This window comes from Chiloscyllium plagiosum, unplaced genomic scaffold, assembly GCF_037043375.1.
Source record: "Chiloscyllium plagiosum isolate Xiang-an unplaced genomic scaffold, Cpla_swu_hap1 HiC_scaffold_11, whole genome shotgun sequence".
In the NCBI taxonomy this organism is placed as follows: Eukaryota; Metazoa; Chordata; class Chondrichthyes; order Orectolobiformes; family Hemiscylliidae; genus Chiloscyllium; species Chiloscyllium plagiosum.
This window is the reverse complement of record NW_028270149.1, coordinates 28,505,450-28,521,449: the sequence shown is the minus strand read 5'-3', so window position 1 is coordinate 28,521,449 and position 16,000 is coordinate 28,505,450. Positions and strand designations below refer to the sequence as shown.

Genomic DNA, 16,000 nt, shown 5'->3' with positions numbered 1-16,000 from the left:
AGAGCTTTGTTGCATGTTTTCAGGCAGAAAATTCTCTAAGAAAATAGCTGAAATATAACGTGAATTCACAATTATTCATTACTTCTTTCCTGGAGAGATAAAGGGATATGGATAGCAAAAAGAGAGGGAAAAAAACCTGAAAATTTTGAAGAACGAAAAGTGGAGAAAGATATGCTACTAGGAGATGGACATTAATATCTCAAGGCAATAATGTCAAACAAAAGCACAGCAAATGGATATTTCAGATGAAGAATTAAGCAGAGTAAGAAAATAAGTTGAAATTTAATAAATCTTAAATGCAAAAGGAAAACGTTTAGCCACCTCTCTAAATATCTTTATTGTTTGCTGTCATTTTTGTTTGTTTAATTATGATCATGTAAAGTTGCACGGGATGTTTTCTTAGGTTAAAAGGCAACATCTAAATGCATCCTTTGGGTGATGACAGGGCAGATGAAATAGCCTGTACATTTGAGAAAGGTGGTTTCTAGGCATAATGAATTTCCATATCCCTCAATCTGGGTCCATTTCCTGTATTCGAAGATATATAAATACAGTGACACTGGCCTCAGGATGGGCAGTGGAGGAACATTTGTTGAAGAATCTTACCAGCATAACTAGTCCCACATTCCTGAAGAGAACATTAGATTTTTATTTGATTGGTTTCTGTTCTCTTGCATGACAGAATACATTCAATTCTGTTTTCCTTATGTCTTATCAGGACATTACACTCTTGAAATATGCTTAATGTCTTGTTTGCCTGCAAGTTTAATTGTTTGCCACATTATGTAGCCATTGGCATTTGAAAAGATGATGCCAGCATCACATCAGACAGGGAAAGCGAGTGGCTACTTTTCTGTCTTACTTGCCCAGATTATGACAGTACTTGGGATCTACTCTATTTTGCTGAGCCATGTGCAACCATTTTTGTCCCTCTTGGACAGGTTTATGCAAACTATAACACCATTGATCCTAAGACTGTCACCCACATATGTCCTAAAGGCCTTAAAGGATAAAAAGAGATGAGAAATCCTATCATAGTGTTTGTAGCAAACTGTCAGGTCACTTGAGGAGTACACCTCATTACTAGACCTTTCAAACAATCACCAAGATGTAACTTGGTTGGTGATGGAAAATGCCCACCTTTCCAGTTTCTTCATGTATACCTTGAATCTCAGTGCCAATGCACACTGCCCTTTTTGTGCCTACAGTGGGGGGAAAGAAAATGGTCATCCAACTCCTGGACTGTGCCTTCACAAAGTGGATCAGAAGAACAATTAAGTGGTTTTGTTGAGGTCCCTTCCAACAGTCCCATTTCACAGGACTTTATACACCATGTGCTGTTCCCAGGGATGGATTCATAGAATAATTAACTGCTGCTGGAAGTCTATCAACTCAAGAAAAGACACACAGACACTCTTTCAACTGCTCATACACATTGGTATTTTTCAGCACAACAGATTTATCGATTGTTTATTCCTAGGTCCAGCATTATGGGATGATGGACGTAAAGGAAAAATGCCAGAGTCTAAGGCCTTCCTACTACAATATGCAGAGTGGTTGCCGCTGCGTAAAATTCCTTGAACTGTATGCAGAGTGCCTTTGATATGTAAATGTACATTTAATTTGTAGATATATATTGCAGATGTATCCTCTTGTTGAACTTGTACTGAGACATCTCAGTGCACTAAATAGTGCTGAAAGCAATTAAAATGTCAAAAACTTCATATTGTGCTTATTTTGAATCATTATGTAAATGCATTTTTTTCTTTTACAGATTTTATGACTACCATATATTCTTGGAGAAACAAAAAACAGAAATTTGAGTACAAAAGATTTTGTGGTCTTTTAAGATTTACTGCAATGAATAATTACCTTTAAAAATTTAAATACTATTAGCTTATTCAAGGAATATGGTATTGAATGAGTAATGTACCTGCACATGGCCTGAACTGTAACCAATTTTCCACTGGAATATATTGTTTAACATGACACTATATTAGATGACTTCTGAATAAAGTTAATTTGACCACAAGGGATGAAAATGAATAAAGTGGCTTTAGTGGCGAAAGGCCTTCGATATGTCAAGTATGGACCACTGATAAAATCTTCACTATTTTATTTTTCCTACAATCCTCCACCCACTGTGTTTTTTAAACTGAAAGTTCCTTGCAGGTCTAAAGTGGAAATGACTCAACTGTCAGAACTGATTCTTGTCACTAAAGTCACAAATAAAAACGAGAAGCATTAGAAAAATTAACACAGAGTGGTCGAGTGATTCCACATGGTCACGTTTCACAAATAAGAGACAATTCAGCAACCACCAAATAAGGCTCCAGAGCTAATCCTCTTCATTGTAAACTCCAGGCCAATCTTGGAAGGCCAGGACTGCAAGATAAATACCCAGCTTTATGGGTATTCTGCATTCTCAGGAATGGTCGCCAACCTAGAATGTCAACTACTACTCTCTCCATACATGCTGCTGACCTACTAAGTATTTCAATCAGTTTCTACATTTATTTCAACTTTCTAGCATCCGTATTATGTGGCTAATGTAATGTGTATGACTTTTGTGAAGTTTCAAATATCAACTAAATTCTTTGGACATTTTGCTATTTCTTGAAGATTAAATGTGGAAGTATTTATCAAAAAGTCTATGACCAGCACTTAGCACACCTGTGCAACACCCAACCTTAAGAAGAATCCATGACAAGAATTGTAGGAAAGGTTCACAAAACAGTTCCAACTCAACAGGTCAATCAGCAGGGTCTGCATTGACCACCTGAAAGAGCAATTTAACTAATGCTGTGACACCACCTTCTGACCAAAGCCCACAATTTTTTACTTTTCAGGTAAGGATCCAATTCCCTTTTCAAAGCTTCAGTTGACCACCCTCCTTCCTCCTCCATACTGTCAGGCAATCCATTCCAGATTGTTAACTACTCACTGTGTGATAAAGACTTTTCTCTTGTCACCCCATTGCTTCTTTTGTCAACTTTCTTAAAATCTGTGCCTTGTGCTTCTCCGTCTTTCCACCAATGGAGCCAGTTTCTCTCTATCTACTGTCTCAAGTGACAGTATGACACCTCATAACATTGAACATTTCTATTAAATCTATTTTCAACCTTCTCTTTTTCAAACTTTTATGAAGAAAACCTGAAGACACAAAAGCCAGGAGAAAATGAAGGGAAGAATAGAACTGAGTAGCACCTGAGTTTAGAGTTAAAAAGAAGGCACACTACAGTAGTTGCTGCACTTTATAAATTAAAAAGCTCACTTAAATGATCCCCTGGTGCTTATCACAACACAACTAACAAGGTTTCTGCTTGCATTTATAGGTTCTACATTCAATTTGGAAAGAATAAAATTGCCTTTCCTTAAAACCTGAAATATATGTTGCTGGAAAAGCGCAGCAGGTCAGGCAGCATCAAAGGAGCAGCAGAATCGACATTTCGGGCATAAGCCCTTCTTCAGGAATGAGGAGGGTGTGCCAAGCTGGCTAAGATAAAAGGTAGGGAGAACGGACTTGGGGGAGAGGCGCTGGGAATGCGATAGGTGGAAGGAGGTTAAGGTGAGGGTGATAGGCCGGAGAGGGGGTGGGGGCGGAGAGGTCAGGAAGAAGATTACAGGTCAAGAAGGCGGTGCTGAGTCTGAGGGTTGGGACTGAGATAAGGTGGGGGGGGGGGGGGGGAAAGGGAAATGAGGAAGCTGGAGAAATCTGCATTCATCCCTTGTGGTTGGAGGGTTCCTAGGTGGAGGATGAGGCGCTTTTCCTCCAGACGTCGTGTTGCCATGGTCTGGCGATGGAGGAGGCCAAGGACCTGCATGTCCTTGGCGGAGTGGGAAGGGGAGTTAAAGTGTTCAGCCACGGGCGGTTGGGTTGGCTGGTGCGGGTGTCCCAGAGGTGTTCTCTGAAATGTTCCGCAAGTAGGCGGCCTGTCTCCCCAATGCAGAGGTGGCCACATCGGGTGCAGCGGATGCAGTAAATAATATGTGTGGAGGTGCAGGTGAATTTGTGATGGATATGGAAGGATCCCTTGGTGCCTTGGAGGGAAGTGAGGGGGGAGGTGGGGGCGCAAGTTTTACATTTCTTGCGGTTGCAGGGGAAGGTACCAGGTGTGGAGGTTGGGTTGGTGGGGGGTGTGGACCTGACGAGGGAATCGCGGAGGGAGTGGTGTTTCCGGAAGGCTGATAGGGGAGGGGAGTGAAATAGATCCTTGGTGGTGGGGTCTGTTTGGAGGTGGCGGAAATGACGAAGGATGATACGATGTACCTGGAGTTTGGTGGGGTGGTAGGTGAGGACCAGTGGGGTTCTGTCCTGGTGGTGATTGGAGGGGCGGGGTTCAAGGGCGGAGGAGTGGGAAGTGGAGGAGATGCAGTGGAGAGCATCGTCAATCACGTCTGAGGGGAAATTGCGGTCTTTGAAGGAGGCCATCTGGGTTGTTCGGTATTGGAATTGGTCCTCCTGGGAGCAGATGCGGCGGAGGCGAAGGAATTGGGAATATGGGATGGCATTTTTACAGGGTCAGGGTGGGAGGAGGTGTAATCTAGGTAACTGTGGGAGTCGGTCGGTTTACAGTAAACGTCTGGTGTTGAGTCGGTCGCCTGAGATAGAAATGGAGAGGTCTGGAAGGGGAGGGAGGAGTCTGAGACAGTCCAGGTAAATATGAGCTCAGGGTAGAAGGTGTTAGTAAAGTGGATGAACTGTTCAACCTCCTCGTGGGAGCATGAGGTAGCGCCGATACAGTCATCTTTGTAATGGAGGTAAAGGTGGGGGGTGGTGCCAGTGTAGCTGCGGAAGATGGACTGTTCCACATATCCGACGAAGAGACAGGCATAGCTGGAGCCCATGTGGGTGCCCATGGCTATTCCTTTGGTTTGGAGGAAGTGGGAGGATTGGAAAGAGAAGTTGTTCAGAGTGAGGACCAGTTTAGTCAGTCGAAGGAGGGGGTCAGTGGAAGGGTACTGTTTCCTCAAAAACCTACCTATCTTTTCATTGTGGTGATTGGGGGGAGAAAAAGCTGATAAAAATGTTCAAAAAGAACATCTCTAATTTTAACCACCAGCATCCAAAAAGAATGGGACATGCAAAGAGTTCAAATACTTCTGGCATTTCAATAACATTTTTTGCTGATCCTCATTGATCATGCACCGCACATCATTTTAAAAGGTCACTTCTGGCCAGATAATGGGCAGTAAGGCTGCTCTCAACTCCACAAACGAGATCTGGCTTGGCTCTCTCCCATATTATTGATTACGCACAGCTTGATGGAGCCATGAGACCAATCCCTACAGGCTGAGGCTGCCCAACGCTCTCCTGATGTCAAGTTGGTAATGACATATTTAAATACAGTCCCAGGACTTAAAATGGCTTGAGCTTTTTTGCTTGGTCTGCTTATCCTATACTCACTTTGGCATTAAACTCAGGGCCAACTTAGTTGTACATATTCAATTGAGGAAATCGCCTTGACTTCATTCATGGCATCATGACATACAATGAGCAAAGGAAACCCCAATGCATCACTTTTTAGAAACGAAGGACTTTTCCAGTCTTTTGAATTTTCCATATAATTTTGAGCATGTGTGGCCAGGTAATGGATGGGTTGCATGTGAATATTGTGGAAGTGACAGGGGTCACATCCACTGACGAAAGAGCGGGTGAAAGCCCTGCAATTGACTCCTCTCGGAAATGTCTGCCAGACCTCATTCCAGTCAAGCTCTTGACTAGCTAGTAGAGTGCCTTCTCTTGTTCTCAGCACCCTTAAGACTTGCTAGCAGCTGTCAGCTCTACTGAATGGCAGGATCACCTGGAAGCCAGTGGCCATTATCAGTATGACATAGGCCTAGGCCTAGGATCATCACTTGTTCCCAGGCCACAGGCAAGTGGTGAGGAGTGGGGACAAAAAGATGGGTTGCAGCAAGCACAAGAGGTGAATTCACTACGTAACTGACCTGAAGACTCCAAAATTGAGATAGCATCTCTGTCCCTGCCCCTACTGGCCACCATTGCTTCAGTATAAAAATATCCTTTTCCCACGGTCATCATCCTAGGTGATTAATACCGTATTACAGAAGTTTTTCATTAACGCATTTCTCCTTTCACATGCATCAAGAGACCTCAATACTTGTTTCTCTTGGGAATATTAAGGCAGAATGGGTAATGGTGTATTTTAATTGTTCGAAATGTATTGGTATTCTTTCCAGTAGTCCGTTTGTCACCAATGTTTCAGATTTTCTGTCAATATTCGTTGTCCAGTCTAACACATGAAAGATTACCGGTTCGGTGAGTTACTAGAGAGCCGCAATGGGAAAAAAAAATCGTCAATGCCTTAAGGAGACTAAAAAAGGGAGGAAGAAGGAAGAACAAGACAAAATGAAAATGTAGATTGAAGCCAAGTCTGTAAGTTTCAAAGCACAAGAAGTTCTATGGACAGCTCGATTACTCTGAAGACTTCCTTGTTGTGTTTGAGAGAATTATTTCTGAGTCTATCAAGCAGCCTATTGTTTTCATACTCACCAGAGCATTTGCTGCTATGTATCCATCGGCTGGTTTATCTGCAAAGGTTAAAAATACATGCATATGTATTTTATGCAAAAAGCTTGATAACAACTTTTCCAAACACAACATATTTAATACACACAATATACAATATCTTGATAGTAGATTTGATTTTCACAAACACAAATGAACACGTGTTTTTTGGATTCAGAAGTTGTAACTTGGCCCAAAGTCCATCTCTTTTTGGTTGACCTCAATTGTATCTTTGTCCAACATGTCAACTTGTCTGAACCTATGAAAAATCTCCTTTAATGGATTCCCTTAATTAAATCATTCTAGAACCCTTAGCATTAAAAAAGTGAGAATCATTTTCCTGATCACAGTTAATTCATTTTAAAATCTGTATCCCCTGAGATGTGAACTTTCTCTTATCAATATTTATTACTTTCATAAATCTTGAAAATCTTTTGATATTGATGTATTGAAAGACATAACACTATCAATCTCTCAAAAGAATGTGTAGAAACCAATTCCCATGTCAGATACTCTTTTTATGGCATAACTTAATCTGCACAACTACACTGTCTGATGATATTGAGGCTTTCTTTAAAGCTGAGAATGAAAATAATGTCTGTATAAATTTGAAGTAAACCAACTTGAAACTACTATTATGGTTTTGGGTTGGGACTGATGGTAGGGGAGTACATACTGCCTCAGATTCATTTGACTCCACTGAACAATGTACTTTAGATTTTATTCTAGGATCAAAAACGGAGTTTTAAAATGTGCAAAAAAATTAGACGTTAAGCCAAAGGGGAGTCAGATAATTGATTATTCCAAAGTATGCAGTATTTCAAAAAGAAGTGAACTGCAATACACTACCAACTAAATTATGAAAATCCTGATGTAACGTTCTGTGCACAAATTCTAATGTGATACTTTCCCTTTCATTGTTTCAAATCCTTACATACTAAATCAATGGCTCATATTGGATCACAGTTTCACAAGTTTTGACAGCCCTCCAATATCACAATCAAACAGCTGTTCTTTACATATAAACCTTAGCAGAAAGTGACAACACACCATTGTGGACGCTGTCCCAGCTCTTTTCCTTCACTTGATAGTCACAAACATACTGTTTCCAGCTCAGATCACTAGTAAATAATTAAAAACAGGAAACCGTGCCATTTCTTCCCACTCCCTAGTTGAGGGATGCTAAGACCAATAATAAAGCTTGCATAGTCTTCTCAATTGAAATCACCTAATTCATCAAACCATGTGCTTTACTTATCTGAGCCACTAGTAACCCATGTCTTCAGCTGCCTAAGGCTTAAGCTATACAATTTCTTTCTCAAATGTCTCGACCTCTCATGCCTGCTTTAAGACGCTAATGAAAGTGTTTCTTTGAACATGATTACAGTTCTGTGCTCCATATGGAGCAATGTCAAATTTGATAATGCCCCTGCAATATTTTACAACACTTCCAGCATATATAAATACAAGTTGTGTCGTTGTTTTGAGTCACAGAGGGCGTACTTAACAATGGAGTAGTCTCATGCAAAAATATGATCTAGCTTCACAGGATACAAACTTGGCATAATAGAAAATGAATCCAAAAATGCAATAGTGAGGATGCATTAAATCTTTCAATCTCTCCAACAGACACATCCTGGATGCTACATATAATTTTCCAATACATACTACTATAACAGAATGTTCCTTGCAATCTGTGGCTCCTTGGAAAATTGGCCTTTAATTTAACCTTAGTGTCAATCACCTTCAGTTGCCTTACAAATATTTATCAGGTTATTACCACCAGGATACACTGTCTGACGAAAAGAGCAACTAATGAGAGATTGGACAGACTGTCCAGGAACACCCAGCACGAAGCATGCTGCCAGGTAACTAGCACATTAACCATTGATCTTTCACTTGATTAATGGCAGATGAATGACAATTAAGTGCAGTCGTGCTAAACAGCCAGAAATCTGACACCCATTCCACCACCCATAGAATATTTTTTCATATGATAGGTAATTGTTTAATTGTCACCTAAAATGAAAATGAAAAAGGAACAACTTTGTTGGTTAATTGTCACACTCAAATGCACATCTCTGATTTTTAAAACAATCTCATGATACCTTTGAAGTTTCCTGCAAGGGAAGCTTATTGCGTATTATTAAAGTCTACGGTGGGCAGTAAGCAACATACAGGCTTCCATTGCATATTGGAGGTACCATATTTGATCTTTTAGCTGGTTCAGCTCCCCAAAAATTGAGAAATAGTTCAAACTCGTGGTTTAAACATTATTATTGGGACTCCTCCCAATGATTATTCAGGTGCATCTTGACTTTACATTCACATCATAGAAATCTAAACCCCACATTTAAACTATGGAAACACATGGGCAAGGAGACATCAATAATATACTAGGTGCTCACAGAAAAAAGTAGCATTAAGGTTGTGGCTACCCAGGAACTAACATTCCCTCCAACGACTGCAATGGAGTCCAACAATCTAATCCACACAGCTTCCACCTCAAAGACTGCAAGGGAATCCGATGGATATGGCCCTTCCCCCACACTGCAAGGGAATTCTATGCTCATTGTCCTCCCCTGGAACACATGCACATGCACCCACCCTCTACCTGCAGCCATAATGGATTAGAAGCATCCCTATCCAACGCACCACCAAGTTAGAAACATTTTGTATACACATTGACCTTTATAAATTCGGCATGCCATGAACAAAATGTTAGCAGGATGCAAAACATACATAGACCGTGCAGATCCAATACAGATCATTTACGCATAGAACTTTCTGGCAGGTTGCAAAATCTGATGCCACATATGCACGGAGATTGTTTTTCCTCTATGGATATGACCAGAGATTTTTTTTTCAAAAAAAATCTGAATCCAAACTTTAATTCTTCAAATTGGCTTGCATGGGTCATGATTGGATCAGTCTGCATCAGGACTGTCAATTTGGCACTCATCCCTAGGGATTCCCTTCTGCCTTTTTAAAAATCACCATTGTAACCTACTTCCCAACTATCTACTGGATATTTTCAAGTCAATGTCATACATTCAAAAATCAAGCAACCAACCAGTTATCTCTGTGCACTTGTACTGCTTTAGAAGGGGTACCATCAGTGAATAGACTGCTGCAATAAAATTCAAACAACTTTTAAATGAAATGTGATTGGAATAAGAAGTTACAGAAAGTCTCATACAAAGTATATAAACTTTATATCAATCTTGTACGGATTATTTATTTCAATAAAGACATAAAATGACTGAAAGAAATACTTTGAGGGAGTGGGGGAGCTGGGAAAGGTCAGGAATTTGACTTTGGTCTCAGAGCTACCAATAAAATTTTTACTTCATGGTAAATTGTGATTTGAATGCAATTACAATCCACTGCAGTTTTGCCTTAAATTAGTAATAACTTCATAGAAATGTATTTAGTGATGGTCTTGCTTTGTAAGCAAATAACAGAAAGATATAAATCACATCAAAACTGCTGCAATATTCTTTATAACTGGTATCATTACAGTGAAAATGCAAAAATGTTTCCTTTGGCTTTAAGGGATTCGCCATTTCATGACTTTAAATGGTTTCAAATTAAAACTATCACTGATGTCTGGCATTGAAAACACTTCAACTTAAGGAACCCGTTTATTTTTTGATAACCTAGCATTTAAATTAATACATTCCAAATGCTATCTGTGTCATATAATACAACAAATCCAACCTCGAAGCTATTGCAACTCTATGTCGTAGCTCTCCAAACCTAACTATTCAACAAAAAAAAGTCAAATATCAAACTTTCTCCATTAAAAAAATCAAGAATGAAGACAAGGAAATTCAGATTGCAATTAAATCTTACTGAGCTATCTGACCAAATTCACGTGTTTGGGTTTGATATTTCTCAAAATGTATCATTTTTAATATATGTACGCATGTAAAATGTTTAATGTGCTCTTTCAAAATATTAACCCATTTAAAAGCTTTAAAGTTGTACACTCAAGTTGTAATGACTATACTTTGACCTATTTTTACTCCTTGTTTGTGATGAAATGCAATTACATTGCTATATGCAACTTATTTCCAAGTTATGACTATCACCCTGAATTTGACTGACAGTTCTAGGTCCATACATTGCTTCTGGACATCATGGCCCCACCATATATTTATATTCATTGCAGAAAACCCAAGTAAAATGCAGTGCATTATTTCTTGACTTAGGTTTTCCTCCCTGTCATGTCACTCTGACATGCAGACAGACCACTTTGCAGTCAGCTATGAGAAAATGAAAGCACATAAGTGTAATAAGGAGGGGGTCTGCAAGCTGATGAAATAACAATGCCTTCACAGCAGGTACAAATGCACAATGATGGCCTCAGGTGCCACTTGGAAAGGGAGGGGAGTTGTTAAGACTTTGGCCAATATAAAAATCAGATGTCTGTTAAGCGTCTCTCCTGATTTTACTGAAGCCAGTGGAAATGAAAAGAAAATCAGGAGAGCTACGTAATGGGTGGCTGATCCAGCAAGTCCCATTACCAGCCAAAGCCAAAATTATTCCAAGGATCTCTGAGTTCAGGAAATGCAGAAGTAAGTTGCAGGCCTTTGATAACACAAATTCTTCATGTCAAGTGGTATAGCAGTGGAGCACCAATATGTGATATGACTAATCTTGTATGGGGTGGGGTGGGGGTGCAAGTGCATTTTTCCTACTTCTCTGAATCCCTCAATTTCCTTCTGCAAAGTGGAACCTCAAAAAGGGAAGGGGGGGTTTGTTAGCAGAGAAACAAGCAGTGAAGTGAAGTCATTGTAGCACTCTTAAAATACCTCTTACTGGTTGGTACAAGAGTGGCACAGAGGGAAGCCTGGGAGCAGTATGTATATCTCACCATCGCAGCAAAAAGATAGAGAAAGAAACAACAATAACAATTATGGAATAATACAATGGCTGAATTTATATTCTTCACTAACTTTAGCAAAACTGTAATTGCAAGTATAAAGTAGTGGAATATTGCTTTATGCTCATATCTACTTCACTGACATTTGCAAACATCATTAGAAAATAGTGAGTCTGTCCACCTGATACAGATCAGCCAGAAGATGAAAGTCCCCTCATTCTTCCACCTGTAAGGGTGTTTAATAAAATGAACACAATGGGTCTAGGCTCAGGAGAACAGAACTGCTCTTTTTTGGCCAAGGTTGGTTTGTTTGGAAATTGAGACATTACACTAATCTAGGTCAAGGTTTGGAAAGGTTTTTTGAGACTGAATGAAATACAGATTGAACAAGGTCTACTCTATATGCAAACATGATCTGGGAAAGTATGAACTCCATATTGGGCATGGGCTGTGAGATCTTTGATGTGTGTGTGAGGTCAAGCAAAATTGTGCATTTGTTCATAGATATTATCATTTTGTTGCAGTCAACGTGCAGAGGAAATCTCCCCCCACAGTGTAAAATGAATCTAATCTTCAATTCCATTATTATTTAAATCCTCAGTCAGACAAGGTCAAAACTTCACTAAGAAAACAATACTACCATTCTTTATCACTTAATGTCACTACAATGTACTACCTCTACAGCACTAAACATTCCCCCAATATGATAGAAACTCCATGCTTAAAATGAAACATATTCACTTCAATGATATGTTAAAAATAGTGCGTGATAGCAACAATTGGGGAGATAGTGAATCTGTGAGCATAATGTTATGTGAAATGGTTCTCAATTATGGCTATGGTTAAACACAACTGGCAAAGTCTCAGAAAAGCTCGCCCCTGCTAATGTACTGAAACTTTGGGAAATGATCCTTTTGTGAACAAATTCCCCACCATAACCCACATGAGTATCACTTGGAGGAATCATAAATCTTTAAAGTAAAAGAGTGCTCCAACCAAAAGACTAAGCCAAAATGTATCCATACACTTCACTCAAATAAGAACTAAATTATGAAGAGGCCTTCTTTATGCTCCTATCAATGAAAAACAAGCACCAAACTTTGGACGGCACAGTGACTCAGTGACTGTCTGTGTGGAGTTTGCACATTCCCCCCGTGTCTGCATAGGTTTCCTCTGGGTGATCCGGTTTCCTCCTACAATCCAAAGGTGTGCGGGTTAGGTGGACTGACCATGCTAAATTTCCGTAGTGTCCAGGGATCTGCAGGCTAGGTGGACTAACCATGAAAAAATGCAGGCTTACAAGATACGGTGGCAGTTAGGGTCTGGGAGGGATGCTCTTCAGAGGGTTGGTGTGGACTCAATGGGCTGAATGGCCTGCTTCCACACTGTAAGGATTCCATGATTCTATGGAACTTCATTTAATACCAACACCTGCCCCACTGCATACACTTCTCCCATCAGCCCAACCCACCTGGCTTTCTCTCTTTCTATCCATTGCCCTCGCATCATCCACTCAACACTTACCATTCTTTCACCTTCCACTTCTCTCCCCTTGCCCCCCTCAAGTTTCTCACCCAATCTGCTGCTCCCTTCTTTCTTCTCATATTGACTCAATCCTACCCATTCCCTTCTTCTCTCACTTTAATCTCCTCTTCCATCCTATCTCATCCCTTCTTCACTGTCCCTCACTCAAGTTCCCATTGCCTCCTTTTATCCCTTTATCCTCTATGCTCCTCCCATTCTCACCCTCTGCATTGCATCGTTTTCTAAAGTCTCATTACACTTCCTTCCATCCATTCACAGTCACCCTGGTCCTCTCTGCTTCATCCTCCCATGGGGCCCATTACTGTTCCATTTTCTAACCCCGCTCAAGTTAAAAAGTGCCCCGGCCTTCAATCCCGGGAAACTGACTAATACATACTTATATTCGTAACAATGTAAAATCTTAACATATGCAGATATCAGATTGTTTAACATTAACTTGTACCTTCTTTGAGAAAAGCCCATAATATTCTGGAATAATTCTGCAGCCTATTACATGTATAAAAATATTCAACTAACAGCTTCAAACTACCCTTACACAACAACTATATTTAGCAGACTAGCAACATGACAGAAAAAATGCACTACAATGGAAAATGGAATAATTTTAAATAAACAATTCAGCTCATAATTACAAACATTCCAGGTCAGTGAGTTTTCAATCTTAAAAGGCCCCATAGTTATTTACAAGTCATGCAAATCAGAATCCCAATGTATCATTCTAGAGGTTATACTGAGGGCTTCTAGTGCATTGCCTATGATACTGCATACAGAGATTACAAGTCCTTACCTCCAGAAGTGAAGCTCATGTATTTCTGATTATTGACAGTCTCTTTGGAATCGTAGAATTTCAGGACATCCAGGACAGCTTGAGGGTTTTTCTTTTGCTCCAGTTTAGTAATGTTGGACGTCTGTAGAAGTCTTGCCCATTGCTCAGGAATGCCCTAAATGAAAAGTAAAGATGAAAGGCAGTGAAGTGCTACATTGGGAAAAAAAACAGTACTTAACACAGTCATTAGGTACTGGGAAAGATGCTGATGTTTCACACAGTCAGTAAGCTCATTACTCACAAAACCAGATGAATAAGGTGCCTTGTTGCTTTCCCATTCCCTAACTGCTTAATTTTATTTACTTATTGATTAAAACCTATTTAGCATGAATAGCCCATTAAGATGATATATGCTCCAACCTGGAGACAGCACAGGAAAACACTAAATGAAGTAGAGAGATATATGATTGTGTCGAGCTGCCAGTTATTAAGAACCTGCTCCTTCCCTCAACACCCTGTGACGTCCCGACCCAATTCTGCAATTTGCTTGGCTACAAACAGAAAGACCTTAAAAGGATTTTACCTTCGTAACGATTTCCTGGAATTTGTGCTATGTGGAGTTTGAAATAAAAATTGAGACTCATTCGGCAGCATTGGGTTACCAAGGCGACAATTTACATTTGCAATAGAATGTAAACCAATCGCACCAGGAGATCTGAACATTTATAATTCTAGTGGGAGTTCCAACTTATGTAACAGAAGCATCACTGAATTTATTAGAAACATTTAGTCATCGGGTATGTTTGTATCACAAATGGTAGCTTTGAAAATCAAGTCAGATTCTTCTCAAAGATTGGTTCGCTAGAAACTGTTCCATAGTTTGGAAACCCCAAGATTCCAGCTTCACTGAGAAGCAGAAGTCCGACATTGGTTGAGATAATTAATTGTGTACACAACCTTAGGGTAACAGTAGACCATTTAGGATCAAGAAGAAGAAGAAAAGAAGAAACCACAGAGGGCTGGGGAGATGAAATCACTGAATATATTCACGAAAGAGATACAGAAATGATTATATTTTAAAGGCATCAAGGATTATGGAAGAAAACAGGAAAATGCATTGAGACAGATCAGCCATAATCATACTGAATGGTGGAGTAGGCTTGAAGGGCTGAAAGGCCTACTCCTGCTCCTAGTTTCTATGAATCTAACTGATATGCTCATTCCAAATCAGTATACAGCAACTATTACTGGTGGTGCGGGTATATCTGTGGACATCAGTGTAGGAGTGGACTTGTGCTTTCAGATCCTTGAGTCAGAAAGCCTGTTCATTCTAATAGGAGTAAAAAGCAATCGCCTCTGGAATCAAATCATTCTTCAGTGAGAGAATCAATGGCTTCTGGAAAAAGGTGGATAGACAGACACTGAGGATTAGATTCCCTACAGTATGGAAACAGGCCCTTTGACCCAACTAGTCCACACCAACCCTCTGAAGAGTAATCCATTCACTCACCCTATATTTATCCCTGACTAACACTATGTGCAATTTTGCATGACCAATTCACCTAACGTGTACACCTTTGGATTGTGGGAGGAAACCGAAGTACCCGAAGGAAACCCACGCAGACATGGGGAGAATGTGCAAACCCCACACAGGCAATTGCCCGAGTGGGAATCGAACTCCTGGCGCTGTGATGCAGCAGTGCTAACCACTGAGCCACCGTGCTGCCCATGAAGGAGAAACAAGAAGAATTGTGCCTAACATAACTCAAAGAGAGAAAGTAGGATTGAGGTGTTAATCCTCAGCTCTTCTTTGTTGCCCTGGTTTCTGTGAGCCTTACATTTATAACAGCTAAGAAATTGCCCAGATCTTGTTGTCAGATGCTTTGACATATAGGCCAGGATTCCCTGATTTTCTGTCTCTCTATAGTCAGATACTTGGCCTCTGCTTGCCTTCTCTCCAGAATACTGTGACTGAGATCGGAAATCTTGTATCCCACAGCCATCTGCTCGGAGAACACACTGAAGCTAAACAAACTTCAGCAATGCTGCACTTAATCACGACGGAAGGAAAAAAACACAAGAAAACAGTCAGTACTTGCATTAGTTCACGGTTCCAAACCCCATTGAGACAATGCGATTTCTAAAAGCTGTCAAACTGTCAATTGGTCACAATCCCAAAGGGTGCCTCATCTCTACCAAGTGTGTTCTGGGACCAGATCAAAATGTCTGGAGTTAAAGAATAAACAGACAATGCAAGATACTTCAGAATGCC

The 16,000-nt window shown here is 40.2% G+C and overlaps 1 protein-coding gene across 6 annotated transcripts in view; it reads right to left on the bottom strand.

The window, feature by feature from the left end:
• LOC122557344 (serine/threonine-protein kinase PAK 3) overlaps nucleotides 1-16,000 on the bottom strand; it is a 244,078-nt gene that overhangs the window by 64,892 nt on the left and 163,186 nt on the right. For 3 of the 6 annotated variants that reach the window (XM_087991933.1, XM_043704954.2, XM_043704956.2), the window contains 4 exons: nucleotides 13,750-13,903; nucleotides 11,347-11,403; nucleotides 9,603-9,659; nucleotides 6,515-6,552 (listed from right to left, as the gene is read on the bottom strand). In XM_087991933.1, coding sequence (XP_087848059.1) covers nucleotides 6,515-6,552; nucleotides 9,603-9,659; nucleotides 11,347-11,403; nucleotides 13,750-13,903 — 306 coding nt within the window. The remainder of the gene's footprint in view (nucleotides 1-6,514; nucleotides 6,553-9,602; nucleotides 9,660-11,346; nucleotides 11,404-13,749; nucleotides 13,904-16,000) is intronic. The other 3 variants (XM_087991934.1, XM_087991935.1, XM_087991936.1) reach the window with 3 other exon arrangements.